The sequence below is a fragment of the Silene latifolia genome, chromosome 5 (genome assembly GCF_048544455.1).
Source record: "Silene latifolia isolate original U9 population chromosome 5, ASM4854445v1, whole genome shotgun sequence".
NCBI lineage: Eukaryota > Viridiplantae > Streptophyta > Magnoliopsida > Caryophyllales > Caryophyllaceae > Silene > Silene latifolia.
The window spans coordinates 2,898,363-2,914,441 of NC_133530.1; the positions used below are offsets into that span (position 1 = coordinate 2,898,363).

General features: G+C 37.5%; 2 protein-coding genes across 4 annotated transcripts; both read right to left on the bottom strand.

Moving 5' to 3' along the window:
• Positions 1-101: 101 nt before the first annotated feature.
• On the bottom strand, positions 102-3,529 carry LOC141656402 (protein WEAK CHLOROPLAST MOVEMENT UNDER BLUE LIGHT 1-like). The gene is made up of 4 exons (XM_074463274.1): positions 3,331-3,529; positions 2,970-3,124; positions 2,141-2,385; positions 102-1,960 (listed from the first exon to the last, which is right to left on the bottom strand). Exons 1-4 carry the CDS (start codon positions 3,402-3,404, stop codon positions 350-352), a joined length of 2,085 nt encoding a protein of 694 aa, XP_074319375.1. The 5' UTR covers positions 3,405-3,529; the 3' UTR covers positions 102-349.
• Positions 3,530-7,513: 3,984 nt separating this feature from the next.
• Positions 7,514-14,154, bottom strand: LOC141656400 (putative ubiquitin-conjugating enzyme E2 38). Of its 3 annotated transcripts, none has more exons than XM_074463271.1 (8): positions 13,836-14,154; positions 13,590-13,701; positions 11,216-11,305; positions 10,303-11,067; positions 10,143-10,203; positions 9,396-9,535; positions 9,000-9,311; positions 7,514-8,171 (listed from the first exon to the last, which is right to left on the bottom strand). In XM_074463271.1, the coding sequence occupies exons 1-8, from the start codon at positions 13,877-13,879 to the stop codon at positions 7,845-7,847; spliced, it is 1,851 nt and encodes a 616-aa protein (XP_074319372.1). In that variant the 5' UTR covers positions 13,880-14,154; the 3' UTR covers positions 7,514-7,844. The 3 variants fall into 3 exon arrangements, with proteins under 3 accessions (XP_074319372.1, XP_074319371.1, XP_074319373.1); XM_074463270.1 differs by having other exon boundaries at positions 13,590-13,704; positions 13,836-14,077; XM_074463272.1 differs by lacking the exon at positions 11,216-11,305 and having other exon boundaries at positions 13,590-13,704; positions 13,836-14,001.
• Between the last annotated feature and the right edge of the window lie 1,925 nt (positions 14,155-16,079).

Genomic DNA, 16,079 nt, shown 5'->3' on the forward strand with positions numbered 1-16,079 from the left:
TCTATTTCCCTCAGTAGTCTGGTTTATATAAAAATGTTGCCTTATAGACTTTTCTCAAATAGAAAAATAGCAACAGAAATCATGCAAAAAAAAATAAAATTAAAAATGAAATAAATTTGTTAGATGAACCAAAATTTGACATCAATCTCAACTTCATGTTTGTCTTGAGTTAAAAAGATTTTACAAGGTATCACCTATACATGATGTTTGTCTTCTATAATCTTAACTACAACATCAGAGCCTTAATCCGAAAATGGTTCCAAGGTCGGCTGACATGAATCCTCCTTTGCAATCGTAAAAAAAAAAGTGTGAACTCGAAAATATACATAGCAGAAAAACTTACAGGAGCTTAGGTCTTGGATGATGATTTCCTTATTTTGGTAAAGAACATAAAGAACCTTGGAAACAATGCCTTTTTCTTCTTCTTCACGGTGTTGCTTTCCCCAAATGCAGCCGTGGGGCTTGTGTCACTGTCCTCGGAATCCTGGGTGGTTGTTTGCGGATCCTTCAGCCCTTGTCCCTCCTCGACACTCTTTCCAGTCTCTCCCCTCCATTTCCTCAACTCATTTTCTATACGTTCTTTCCCTTCCTTGGCCTTCACGGCTTTCTCCATGGCGATTCTAAGAGCTTCTTTTCTATGTTCCACTTCTCGATTTGCCTCTTCTAGTTGTGCCAACGATCTTAACTCTTTTTCTCTCGCTAACTCAATTTGAGACATTGCAGTCGCCACCTTCATATTCGCTTCTTCTTCCGCCTCATTGGCTTGCTTGCTCAGTTCATTATATTTTTCCAAGGGAATCGTAACCCCATTGTCATTTCGGGGCGACTCTTGCTCTAGACTCTCTGACGCTCTGGCCGCGTCTATCTCCTTTTGAGCTGTGGTTAACCGAATTTCCATATATTTAGCTTCTGCTTTAGCTTGCTCCACCTCTTCTTTCGCCTTCTTCAACTCTACCCGAGCCAGTTCAACAAACGATGTGGCCTCTTCTGCCTCTCGAGATGCGTGTTCCAATTCCTCAGGCAAGTCCGTCATTGTCTCTCTAGCTTCCTTTTCTCTCGTCTTTACCACGGCTATATCCGACTTTATTCCATCTAACTCGGCTTCAAGGGATGCAACCTCGGTTTTAGCCATACCCTCTCTCTGCCTCAAGTTATCCAACTCTAACTTTTCCTTCTCAAGCTCTTCTTTCAATGATGTGGCCGCCACCTTCAGGCAGTCCACTTCATCCATTGCTTTTCCTTTAACTTCCTGACTGACTTTCAACTCTGAACAATCTGCCAATTCAGCTTTTAAATTAGCAACCAATGTAGACGCCGAGTTTAATTTTGATTTCAGATCCTTATTTTTATTTATCTGCTCATTTAGTTTTGCCAAATCCTCCTTTGCCTGCTTAAGATCCTCGTCGCAAGAGAAACAGTCTTTCTCCTTCGCCATAGCTTCTCCGGTTCTGTGTTCCTCTGCCTCCAAATGAGCAGCATGAGCAAACTCCAAGGCTTCCTTGGTAGATTTCAACTTTGTTGTTAGTTCCTCCACAGTCTTCTCAACATCCCCCAATATCGAGACGCTTTCTTCAGCTTTTTTCTCAGCAGCATATTTCTCAGTCAACGAAGCTGCATACTCTAATCGAAGCGTTTGCAACTCATTTTTGACGGTTTTTAGGTCAGAAATAGCCTCATCATCCGTGATTTTTGCTTCTTGCAGCTGTGGTTCCGTCTCATTAGCAATTCTTTGTTCCATCTCTTTGACTCTAAGATGGGCCAGCTCGGAATTTTGTTGTGCTTGACGCTCTTCGGTCTGTGCTCTTTCCAGAGTCAGCTTTAAATCTTCAATAAGTCTCTTTGTGCTTTCCAAATCATTTTGTAATTGGATATTTGATTGTTTGGCAACCTCGGACTGTTCCTTATACACGGGAATGTCCTGCTGCACTTTCTCGAGTTCTTGTTCAATGTTTTCACGTTTCTGCATATATTCAACAATTAAAAGGCAGAGTCAAAATCCCTGAACTCTAACGCAAGATCATATAGAGCGCAATGTTAGCTATCCTAACTGGTAAAGTCAATTTTGTTTAAAACCCGTGAACATCAAAATTGCAAAGATAAAAAAGCAACAAATGTGCGGCAAGAGTTTGCTGTACTTCACCTCTGCAGTCGGGACTTTACGAGAGCTCCAATCAACAATGCCTCCAAACTTGGAAACTTCATCTTTCACGGATTCAAATGGTGGACTTGTATCAATAACAACCCTGTTTGGATCATCGTCTGAATTGATAGGATCTCCGGTTCTGACTTTGATCTGAGCAGGCTTGACAAAGGTAACAGCAACACCTTGAGCAGAAACTTGACTGTCTTTTCCAGCATCATGCACTGAACCTTCCACTCCGGAATCTAAAGTAGCATTAGTCTAAACGAGAAAATGTTCGACAAACACCAATGAAGGAAAACAGAAAATGCAAAACCGAATACACAATAATACAAGCTGTCAATTCCAATTACACACATCAATACAAGTAGCAAGAACCAATTATCAAATATCCATATTTGACATACTACAGTACTACACATCTTTCTCAAAGCCTGCATTTCGTCATTTTGGCGTCAGTAAAACAGCAGTCAGGATAGGCCAATTCGGATTTCAGGTCATATTTAAACTATTCAATTCGGGTAAATGTCAGATTGTCAGGTGTATTCCCTATGTACCTTAGCTGCATACAGATACCTATATTTTCACATACTCCTGCATTCAGCATTCATATCCCACCTCGTCATCGAAAGATAAATGGAAGCAGCAACAACAACAACAACAACAACACCACCAACATTACCCAAGTGTCTCAATGACTCCCGTAAATTGGGGTAGAGGAGGTCGAATGAAGGAGGCCTTACCCTTATGTGAGCAACATAAAAAATAAATGGAAACCATATTTAATAATTTAAATAAACGATTCAGACCATTTCCTTACAAATAATACCTGAATCCAACTGATCATGCAATTGTCCATTAGAACCATCATTATAATCTTCTGAAACCCCAACAACAGCAACAGGAACAGTTAGACTGCTAGCATCAAGCAGACCTTGCTTAGATGATTCATCCACCAATTTCTCATGGTCTTTTATGACACTTCTAGGATCAGAAATCAATGAATCATTCATTACCATTATCATATCGTTAAAATATACAAACGCAATGGAAAAAAAAAACTTCGGCTAAAATCAGGACATAAATATATACTACCTCTGTATCAACTGGTTCTTCACGTTTGATCAAAATATTTCTCAATTCTCATAAACGAATGGAAACGTAAAGAACCAGAAAGTGGAACAAATTACCTTGGAGAGTTTGTGCTAGATTCTTCCTCAAATTGAACCATTGGAATTGGTTGATCTTCTATTGGAGTACCCATTAAACTAAATATCACAAACAACCTCTAACTCACCGAATTTTTTTACCTTTGGTTAAAAAAAAGGAGGGAAAGAGAGAAACAATGAAGATAATAATTTCAAATTACTTTCTCTTTCTCTAATTTGGCTAAAATGAAACTAAGAGGTTCAAAATCATTTATCTTAATTATGATATACAAAACTATATGCTAAAATAAAACATTTCTAAGAAAAAAATTAGAACATTTATGGATTTAAGGCCACAATGAATATATACTACACAAATCTTTTGCTATACTTAGCTAATTTCACAACGGATAAAAATATATAGATACAAAAATAATAAAACACCCACATAACATAAAATTGAATCTTTTATTAGTTCAAAAATATTTTTTTATATTATGTTTCGCATTTTATTTATAACCGTTCTTTATTAAATCACATCCACCTAATAATCTTCCATACAACCTTGTTCATTTTGTTTCTTTTACAAAGAAAAACTATGATTAATTCTAGAGGCACTAATTATTGTGCCTCTATAATTAAATAACAACATATAAAAAAAATGTCAATTGATATGGATGAAGATTTAATCTTCATTGCCTCAGGAGCAATTCTTGGAGTGGTATTTGCATACCTTGTTGGTGAAATCATATTACATTGCATAAAGTATTGTGGTTTCAATTCTCAATCATTCGGCACCATTCGAAGCCAACCCCGATCATCATCATCCACGTCGAGACATAACCAACAACATCAACAACAACAACAACAAGAGCTACGGATAATGAGAACATCGAGTGCACTCGAGGTAGGCATAGACATATTTAGCCCACGGTTCCTCGAAAGTGCAAGAGCCTCACAAAGGGAAATTGTGAGAACATTTGTTGAGGAATTAAGGCTAGAAAGGGAAAGGGAAGGGATTCGAAAGTTAGGTCTTCTTCCTATAAAAGAGTTTAATAGCGAAGAAAACGTGTCGACTTGTAACGATTGTGCAATTTGTTTAGAGGATTTTGATGAAGGTGAGGAATGTAGAGTTCTTGTCAATTGTAGTCATATGTTTCATTCACATTGTGCTGATGATTGGTTAAAGAACAACCAACAATGTCCTATTTGTCGTTCCGAAATTTGACTCAATAACATGTTTTGTGCATTGTTTCCATTTTCAAGTCATTTTAATTGCGCGATACCAAAAGGTAAATCTTAAATCTGGGAGAAGAGCATGGATAACATAGCAACATCAACAAGAAATGCAGAATCTGTTAGACGAGACAACGAAAATCAAATGATTCAAACTATTAGGAGAGGGAATAGAGTTATCATTCACCTAACACAATCAATAATACTATTGTCACACCAATTTCTTTTCCAGATTCAATAAAACCTAATTTATTGAAACAACAACTAAAAAACGAATCGAAACGACAGAATTGTTAGAAAAGACATCGAAAATGAAATCAACAATCATTAGATGAGACATCAAAAATGAAATCAATTGATGGGAATCAAATTCAAGCTAATAGAACATCCAGTACGTTTTCTCTTTGACGTTATCATTTGCCTAAAACAATCAATAATAGTATTGTTGCACAAATTACTTTTCCAGATTCAATAAAAACCTAATTTATGGCAACAACAAACGCAACTAAAAATACGAATCGAAACGACATAAACACGAAAACATTACTCAAATCTTCATGATTGATCTTCACTCATCATCGCTTACGTCAACATCATCAGCAGAGTCATCAAAATCATCATCGAAATCCGAGCAATCAACATCATCATCACTGCCGTCGAAAGGCACATCTTCATCGGCGCTGTCGTCACCTTTCTTTTTCATCGCCAGTTCGCTCACTGACCGAGTCACCGGTGAGTCAACTCGCTTGAAAAACGTCATGTTATCGGCGCTGAAGCCGGCGACGTCGAGGACTGGTTTCTGGTACGAAGCGAAGACAGGTAGAGCTCGATCGGCGGCGAGTTTTCCGGTGAGTGTAACGGCGGATTGACGTAGGAGAAGGTGGCGGAGAGGAGCAGAGAGCTTGGAGAATGACGATGTCGAAGCCGCCATTGTTGTTTGCTTGATGTTGCTTGTTAGTGTTGATTTGAGAGAGAGGGATGAAGGCGGAGTGTTGTGGCGTTGTGGAGTTGTGGGATTTAAAGAAGTAGGGTTTTACACGACTCTCTAAAACCCTTCCTAGATCCCAATTGCTATTCTGCCGTCCGCATATTTTACCAAAATGACCTTCGTGTGAGTAGGAAGACTCTCATCTCTTAAACAAGTGGTCGGGTTTAATTCTGACTTTAGCGAATGAAAAAGCCAAACTTGGGAGGGTCAACTCATTAAATTGCTTTCCGTACCCCAAAGAAGATTGTCGCAGCTGTCGGTAGGGATACTCTTGATCAACACTAAATTTTTTTTTTTTTACCAAAATAGTAATAAAAAGGACGAATAACTAATCGTGACGGTATAATTAATCGAGTAAGACCATGTTCTTTTCAAGTTAATTTCAATTCATTTAAGTTAATTTCAGCTCATCTCTCAATTCAGAGTCATTCAGTTGTCCAACACCATTAAATTTAGTTCAGTCAGTTTCATTCCAAAAGAACAAGGCTTAAAATACACCCATTTTTTCATATCCAAAAGAAAATGCCCGAATGTGGATCATACATTCATACACCTCCAAAGTCCAAACTAGGATCGAATGTGCATAGTCCACGTCCAGGCATGTTTCCACCCACAAACTTTTCCCTGCACCGTTGCATTTTTGTACAACGGCCATATCTCCCTCGTTTTTTGTCTGTTTAGACGTGTAGTAGAGTTGATCAAATGGCCCAGACCCGCTAGCCCGACCCAGCCCAGTCCGATTTTTTCACGGGCTTGGGCCTCGATTTTAGGCCCAAAAGCCCATGGCCCGATTGATTTAATTGGGCCGGGTTTGGGCCGATGTTAAAGCCCGAATTTTGGCCCGGCCCGGCCCGAATATATATAAAACTTTCGATTTCATGTATGATTTAAGGATGTAAATTAGTGTTAGTAAAAAAAAATAACAAATCAATTGCTATGTAGTTCATGAGCCGTACAAATTTTTTTACATGCATTAGTGTTACAAGCCTTATTAATTTGCTTAACACTATTTATGTGATATCATTATTAGTGTGATAAGTCATTGATTTTGAGCCTAAGAACAACATATACTCTACTAAGTACTAAGTAGAACAATATAACAACGTAAAGTGAGCAAGGTGTTGAAATACGCGTTATGACGTAGCTAAAAATTGTGCACTTGGTTCTATGAGTCACCATAAACAAAAGGTAGATGAAAGCTACTTTAAGTTTCTACTCCTTATATTGACAATACTAGGAAAAATTATATAGTTTTATACAAAACTTTTGCTAACAAATGCACAAAGTATTACATATTGAGGATTTTTAAATTTATTTGAAGAGTAAAGGTTATAAGCCCAAATCGGCCCGAATTAGCCCGAAGCCCACTTTTAGCCCGCATGGGCCGGGTTTGGGCCAACAAAATAGGGCCACATGTGTGACCCGACCCGGCCCAGCCCACATGCTTGGGCTTAATTTAATGATTAGGCCCGGCCAAACCCGGCCCAGCCCGGACAATGATCGCCTCTAGCGTGTAGCCTACCGTTAGAACCGTAAAAGTATAAGCTATCATCTCCAACTGGGATTAGTTCATTCTCAGGTCTAAAACTCAAGTTATAACCGTTTAAAATTGACCATTGTTGTAGACGGATTCTAAACTACCTGTTTTGGGGTAGGATTTATGTCCTTGACAAATAACTGGATTAGTATAATTACGGTCTGGTCTTTGGCTACAACAATTAATCTTGGTTTGTTATGTGATTAACCTAGTATGGTCCGGTTTTGATCCGAAACAGAAGTAGACATGGTGGATTCAGCAGGTCTATTCGACTCCTGACGCAAAAAAAAAAAAAAAAAAAAAAAAAAAAAAAAAAAAAAAAAAAGATTATAACTTCAAACATAGAAGCATTGAGAAACCGACGGTTTGCTAACCGATATCATTTATCAAGAACTCTCATATGGGATGGTTTTATAGTACAAAAACCATCACAAAAGAATAATGATTCAACATGCCAAATAAGATAAAGAAAAGAATTCCAAAATTTATATTGTAAAACCGTCTCATATGAGAAATAAGGTTGCTGGAATCAGCTCAAATATGTTTGTTACTCCGTACTATTTATATATCATTACAAAATAAGGTTGCTGGAATAAAACTTTTAGCTTTATTCAATGAAGTTTTTAGTTCAAAACAAAAAGTTAATGGGTTTGGTCTGCTAATAAGACCGCCCTAAACAACTATTTGTGTCAGTGAAAATATACCGAGTATGTTACTTTAACTAGCAAACTCGACTAAAGGGTCGCCTCGCTGCTCACAAATGTTGCAATTCTGTCGTCCTACACAAAAGCATCATCAGTTCATCACTACTTGCCAACGATTCCTTTTCCGACGAGTCGGTTTACTACCCTCGCCTGATTGGTTCACGCCGTTGTCCGGAGAAACTAGATATTTCTCACAATCTTTGACGCCGATCTTAGTAAAAGCTTGGACAAGATTTTTGATGTAATCTGGCAAACTACTCTTGAGCATCGCGGAGCATGTACTTCTTTTAGTCTTTGAAGTTGGGGTTTTGCCCTTCTCAAAACTTCCGACCTGAACACCATCAAGGTATGCTCTACATGCGGCCAGTATATCATGAGCCCGCTTATAGAAATGCCCGTAAACCAAGTCCTCGAATTTCTGCAGCCAATTCAAAAACACGTTTGAGCACATAGATTTAACACAAAAACACGAGGCCAACTATTACATCACACAAAAACATGCCCAAATGATCCAGCCACAACTCGAGCCAGATTTAACACAAAAACAAGAGATCACAGCAGAGTATTTGTTAAACTCGATGTTTTACCGTATAGGCAATTTCAGACGAACCATAATGAGAATTGCATTGAGCAACTATTACATCACAGGTTAAAAAGCACCATCATTGTAAGTATTTGTCCCACGGGGAACGGAATTTGTAAAACAAAGAAACATTAAGGTCCCTTCTCAAGAAGCGGCTTGGTAGGATCTATGATGGGATTATAATAGAACAATGGTCTTTAGCCGTATATAGAATATACAACAGTCATTACCGTAGGGCGTAGGTCGTAGCCTTACACAAGTATATGGCACTATTTTTGGAATATCACAAGAAGTGTGACATGAATGGACTACAAATGGAATCACACCTAGGACACCGACAAATCAGTCATTTGTAGCACTCATTTGTAGAACTTCCCAGAACAAATTACGCTGTTACCCATACCGACACCCACACCAATTTAAAATTTAAAATATCTACTAGATCTGTAGTTTTTTTTTGGAAAAAAATTTCATGGAGAAGCAAGGACATTAGCAACCGTCACTACTTTACTAGCAAACAAACAACGCACGAAGAGGTGCGACAAGCAACCGTTTTAACTTTTAAGTGCAAAGTATTATTAGATGTTTTGTGTGAGGTGCAAAAAAGCAATTTGAACCTCTTCATAAAGTAAAAACTGAACAGTACTCTTAGAACAATTTTACCTTTGGCGGGTTCCTCATTGTGTAAAGCATAGTTTTTAGTGAGAGGAGAAATGTGTTTTCACTGTAATTCTTAGATGCTGTCTTGCCATGCGGGGAATTTTTCGAGTTAGCAAATCCAGGCTCATTATAGTATGGCTCCTCATTTAAAATAAGCCCTTGTATAGACACAAGGACTTGTAGCATGTTTGACTTGCCTGGACGCCAATTCTCTTCTCCATGACCAGCCCACGTTCCCAAAAGACTTAGACATACTTTCCCACAATTATATAGATTAGGGTTAATTCGTAGACCATGTGCATGGTATTTTACATGCTGCACAAAAACAGTTCAAATCAGCTCCTCAAATCAGAATACTGAACTAACAAGAGACAAGACGGATCATAACAGATTACGTACTGGTGGTGACTTTGGATAAGCATGCGTGAAGTTAACATCGAAAAAGAAGAGCCCATCATGATAAGGAGTACCATCTGCTCCCACAATGACAGCCCTCAGTAGATCCATCCTTGCCTCGTAAACCCTGACAAATATTGTATCTGCAGATGGATGGGAAGTAAACAGACAACCAAACAAGTTATGAGAACCACTAGCACAAGCTACCGCAAATTGCAGCATCAAATAAATTCAAACACGGAAAATAGTTCCGAACAAGCTGACCCATTGGTGGATCTATCTAGGAGGACTCGAGGTCCTCATAACTTGTTTGGTTGTCTGTTTACTTCCAAACACGCTGACCCATTGGTGGATCTATCTAGGAGGAGTTGGGGTCCTCGAGCACCATAGGACAAAAGATCTGTGTACAATTTGCCTAGTGTTTGTTCTAAAAAGTTAAAAACTTTGACATTATTTAATACTCTATAATAGCTTCAGAATATTCAATGAGAGGATGGAAAAGAAAATATTTTTTAAGCCCGCCATTGGTTGTACCAAACCCCCCGCCTTAAAAAAGACAGCTTGCTGCACCTGCATGCCTGCGCCGAAGTGGTCCCAACAATACTGTGTAACCATTTTGATGTCACAGATTATTAGCCTATGCGCGAGTATCGCGTATGCATAATATTAATATGAAGTGATAATGCCCGAAAGCCAGAATCCAATGCATAGTTCTCTAATATACAAATCAACAGTCTAAAGATGTATCACCGGGTAAATCCTTTTCCAGCATTCTCCATTCCTCCGCAATTGCTCTGCTCCAGCTTTTGGACTAACAGGAATGAGGGAAACAGCACATAGTCAACTGCAAGTCTGCAAGTCCATAAAGGTGAAAATACAAAACTACCAGAAAAGTTTTCCAAACTCGCACCTGCTTGACTGATTCTTTTGTAGAGTTATATAAGTGGTCCAAATGATCTTCCAAAGTATCAAATTTCTTAAAAGTTTCCAGCCTTCTCAAAATAGAGTTTTCAACGTCACCGTCTTGCCCACTAGTAGATGGGGGTGAAATTTGTGCAGATATATCATCCTCAAGGATTATTGACTGATTATTAGGGTAACCAGGACCAAATCCCGCGAAAAATGGGTTAGTTGTACTAGGATTAACTAAGTGGCTCGTGACAGGATTTACACTGCTAAGAGACGGAAATCCCCAGTTCGCTACCGAGCCATTTTGAAAAGGGTTGAATGAAGAAGCCTTTACAAATTTATCTTTTGAAGACTGAAGTAGCGACCATGGAGGCAATGGACTCATCATACCACTAGCGTGGACATCATATGTAGTTGGAATTCCGAATGAAGGAGTCTTTGACTTTGATAAGTGTTTTTTAAGACGTGCTGCTTTGGAGCTCCATGATTCAGTCTTATCCACCATAGAGGTAGGAAGTTTAGAATACGGGTTATACAGCTGTGGGTTAAATAAAGAGCTGCTTGATTGATTCCCCGTTGAAGCTGGCCACCAAGGAACAGCTGCTTCTACTCCAGTTGGAACGTCAAAATTATCAAAATGCGCTTGCAACATGACACAGTCATCATCATATGATATATCCGTAAGATTAATCCCACTAAAATCATCAGCGACGATAGTTGCATCAGTACTTGAAGTCCCTTTGGTCTCATAATTAAGGATAGGTTTCTGTACAATGTGAAAAACGGAAAAGAAAGAAAACAGATATAAGCCTGCATTACTTTCTTAAGATCAAACATCATTTGCACGTAATAAAATGAAAACAGTAAACAGTATACACACAAACAATGGCTTCAAACTCCACAAACATCAGTACCTTGCCTTTGCTTTTGGGAGCAAATTTCTCGTCAATAATGACAATATCAGGATCTTCATCATCAATATTGATCACTTCATGATGAACAGTCTACATATAGAAAGGGAAAAACATGAACTTCAATTGGCCACACTCCAAGAAATCGAGAAGAGTTCAAGAAAAAAAGAAAAAAGAAAGAGCGATAATATAATTTGTTCAGCCAAACAATTCTTGCAGGAGCTTGAAGGAGTACCAAACTAGTGGTGAGCTTTATTGATACTTCTTAATATAACTCCGTTTTAAAACTATAGTTAAGACTTAAGAAGAAATATGCTGCTTATCCAGCAAGGATCCATAGACAAAGTTACAAACAACACACTTACCAAATTGGAACTATTTTTTACAGTTACTAAGTACGGAGCTATGTTACTCCGACACTTAACTTAACTGCGGTGTCCCGTGTCCGACACCTACTTGTCCGATACCGACACAGCACTTCGACACTTAATTTTAGACCAAAAAATTGAAAAATTCGCACAAAATTGCCGTATCCGATACTCGACACGTGTCCGACACGACACCCGTGTCGGAGAGTCGGGGTAACACAGGTACGGAGTATATATTTATCAATTTTTCATAGTCCATTTGCTTCGATCTTCCATTTACATGAACTGAGGAAGATCATTCACCGGTCCTAGATTTCTAGTAAGTAACATAAGAGAAATTGCTAGAAATGAGTTTTACTGGCCGGACACAATAACAAGAAATGTAAACATTTCAACTGACGCAAGAGGGTTTAGCATTGTTTCAGCATCTATTTCACCTGCCAATGGCTAACTAACACATATTTACCGAAGAAAGGAAATTACTAGAACAAAGCACCATCTTACGTTAAACAATTCAAAACTAGCCAAATATCTGGAGCTACATCTGGCTGAAGTTAAGAGTTACAATTGTTAAAATAAATCCACTAACTTCAAAATCTACTTCGGATTTAAGCATTCAAAATTTCAAATACAATCCTCTACTAACAGACCGTAACAGTGGAAATGCAAACTACTCGCTCCGGTACACAGTTTTATCACCCATTTGAGCATTAGGTCATTTCAAATTTTGAATCTATACATCGAAGATTTACACAGTCTAACACACAAATGCTATCATAATAAAGTTCAAAACATCATAACTAAGGGATTCTACAAACACTCCATGATCACTCAAAAACAGCAAACTTTTTCAACAACTCAATACAACTTCTAAACCTACAATCACTAAAATTTCATCACGAAACACATACTTCATAAACTACCCTAAACAGTTGTCATGCAAAGTAACGTTCAAAACTTCATTTCTAAAACATCTTACAAACCCTCCATGATCACTCAAAAACATCAAACCTTTTTCATCAATTCGATACTTCATAAACTACCCTAAACAATTGTCATGCACAGCAAACATCAAACCTTTATACCTAATAAAAAGACACTAAAAAACCCTCCATGATCACTCAAAAACGCCAAACTTTTTTCATCAACTCAATACAACTTTAAAACCTACAATCACTCAAATTTCGCCACGAAACACATGCCATACTTCATATACTACCCTAAATAGTATCAATTCACATTTAAGTTCAAAACTTTATACCCTAAAACAATCTACACACCAATCATGACCACTCAAATTTCGCCACAAAACACATACCATACTTCATAGACTACCCTGAATAGTACCAATTAACAAAACTTTCAAAACTTTATACCCTAAGGGTGTGTTTGGATAGCAAAAGTGGAGGAAAAGGGAGGGGAGGGGGAAGGAGGGAAGAGAAAGGGAGGGAAAGGGAAGGGAGGTGGAATGGGAAGTGGATGTTTGGATACAATTTCCCTCCAAATCAATTCTATTTTGGAGAGATTTTGGTTTGCCTCGGAGGAGGGAAAATGGATCCCTCCAAATCCCTCCCCCTCTATTTCCTTCCACCCTTATTTGCCAACCAAACAAGGGATTTTAAATGCCCTACCCTCCCTCCCTTTCCTTTCCCTCCAAATCCCTCAATCCAAACACAACAATATACAAACCCTCCATGATCACTCAAAAACACCAAACCTCTTTCACCAATTCAATACAACTTCTAAGACTACTATCACCCAAATTTCGCCACAAAACACACGCCATGCTTCATAAACTACCATAAACAATAGCAATTCGCATCAAAGTTCGAGACTTTATACCCTAGGAGTCTAGGACATTCTACAAACCCTCCATGATCACTCAAAAACACCCAATTTTTTCAAAAATCCAATACCCAGATTACCCACAGCATTAAAAACACTACAAATCAAATTAACAATCAATTCAACACCAAAAATCAATCAAAAAAATTCAAAAAAAAAATCACCAAATTGTGCTTTTGACGCTTGGGTTTCCAAGTAGCAGGCGGAGGAATTTCAATAACATCAGCATCAACAAACGATGACCCATTACTGCTACTTCCACCTGCAAACATTCTCCTACTTCAAAAAAAAACCAAAACTTTAATTAATTAATCAAGAAATAATTAAGCAAAATTAATGAATTTAAAAAAATACCCAATTCATAAAATTAAAAGAAGAATAAAGATTGAATTAAAAAGAATGAAAATTACTTGGAATTATCAGGTGGGTGTGTTGGAAAAGAGGGATCCTCCATTGTTGCTTGATCAAAGAAGATGAAAATGAGAGTTTTTTCAGAGTTTATATATAAGTTGAATGAAGTAAAGAGAAATTCTTGGATTGATTATAGTAATGAAATTATTTATTGGAGTTTAGTTGCCGTAGTTGGGGTCGGATACGACTCTTTGAAGTCTTTGTTTTCAGTTACTTTTGTCGGGATGACGAGGGATTTTGCAGTCGCTATCCGTCATATGAATATGGGTATTTATTAAAAAAGAAAATGAAGAATGATCTTAGGTTCATATGCCCGATTTTAACGATTTGGATGTAAAGTTTACGAGTTGTTCACTTTTGCTTAATGGCTCTAACTCTTTCAAGTATTATTCGCCCATGGTTTTTTTGGGATGTTGTTTTCTATATTCAAAATTAGTTCGGAGGATATTTCATTCTTAATTAACGATTTCGTGAGAAATGAGATATTTGTGACTTTTGATATTTCTAGTATGAATATGAACTAAATAAAGAACAATATGGAATTCAATTTCCCGTTTTTAAGGGTTTGAATATGAAAATTCACGAGTTATTTACATGTGTTTGATGAGACCCTAACTCTTCTTGTATTGTTCGCCCATGATTTTTCGGGATATTATTTTATACTCGTATTTGCCTAATTAGGTTGGAGGACATTGCTTTTTCAAATTAATGATTTTGTGAGAAATGTGATATTTGTGACTTTTAATGTTTTTGAGTATTTTCGGTTTAGATTAATTTTCTTTGTGAGATATATTTTGGTCTTTTGAAGTAAGATTATTAGGTGAGTGATCAAATGGGGTGTCCAACCTAAAAACTCAAGAAAATTGGAAAAATTGAGAAGGAATAAAAATGATTTTCAAGAAACTCCATATAAACTCGTGAAAAATTCTTAGGTCCTTCGGGAGGACCATTAAAGTGTCCTCCCTAGCCAATAAGAAATATTCATGACTATATTTGTCTTATATTTACCTTTATATTTATTGTTTTTAAATAGCTATGAATATTTCTTATTGGCTAGGGAGGACAGATTAATGGTCTTCCCGAAAGACCTAAGAATTTTTTATAAACACATTTTTAAGTGATGATGCTCTTTTGTACATTAAACAATTTTTTAATTTATTATTTCTTTTAAAAGTTAGAACGGCATACCGCCTTATTACCTTGAGTATGAATTCTAAACATTTATGATCTGAATGTAAATGAGAGTCGAATTAGTATAACTTCGTGTGAGGTAAGAAAGTTTATCTTTATAATTGGCATCTCTCTTTTTTCCCACAAACACGGTTGTCGAACACAAATGATAAAATTGAGTGTGAATTGGAGTAGAAATTTTGGACTTTATGTATCATTTGGAGAATTTTAGATAAAGTAGTAACTTTATGATGATGTGTGTTCTTTTGGATATAAGACAAGTGAATCTAACAACTCTTGGGATGATTGCTTGAGGATGAATGGAACATGGACGTCAATACGTCATACACAAAGGAAATAGGTTGGCTTTAGTTAGGACACAAATTCTTATTATCATCTTAAAGCTTAAAACGAGTAATTGTGATTAGTGTTAGAAAGAAATCTGATAAAACGATTGTAAGAAGAAGTTTATTTTCCATATATTATGCGTGATTGTATTTATTTTATATATAATAAAATTTGGATCATTGAACTATCATGTACTTTGTAAGTTGATATTTCTGATCCAGGTCCACCAACGCTAGGGTACCCTCAAAGAGTAGCATGTAAACGTGGGGCGGTTCTCTGCAACGCAACAGTCCACCAACGCTAGGGTATCCTCAAGAGTCCTAGGTAGCAGACAAATCAATGGTTTACATATAGTATATTCGTCAAATAGTTGAATCAATTAATATGTTGATTTTCCCATGTTGATTTTTGGGTAATCCAAAAAGTTTCCACTTTGGTGCAATCGTGTAAAATTGATTTGGTCAACAAGACTCTTATTGGGCTGTCGTGCCGTTCTCGTGCCTGACCGGACTCACCTCCTCCCGCCGTGGCGCAATCACCGTTGTACTTAGGGGCGTTTTTAAGTGTTTTTTTTATTATTTACTCCTAGTCTATATGTCTGCCTCATCGTGCTTGTGCCATGTCGTGCCAAAACACTAATTCTTATGTCGTGGCCCGCCCTAAGATTTGCCGTGTCGAGCCTCTGCCGACACGCGCAATTCACCCTGCCCGTGGCACCCGAGTTG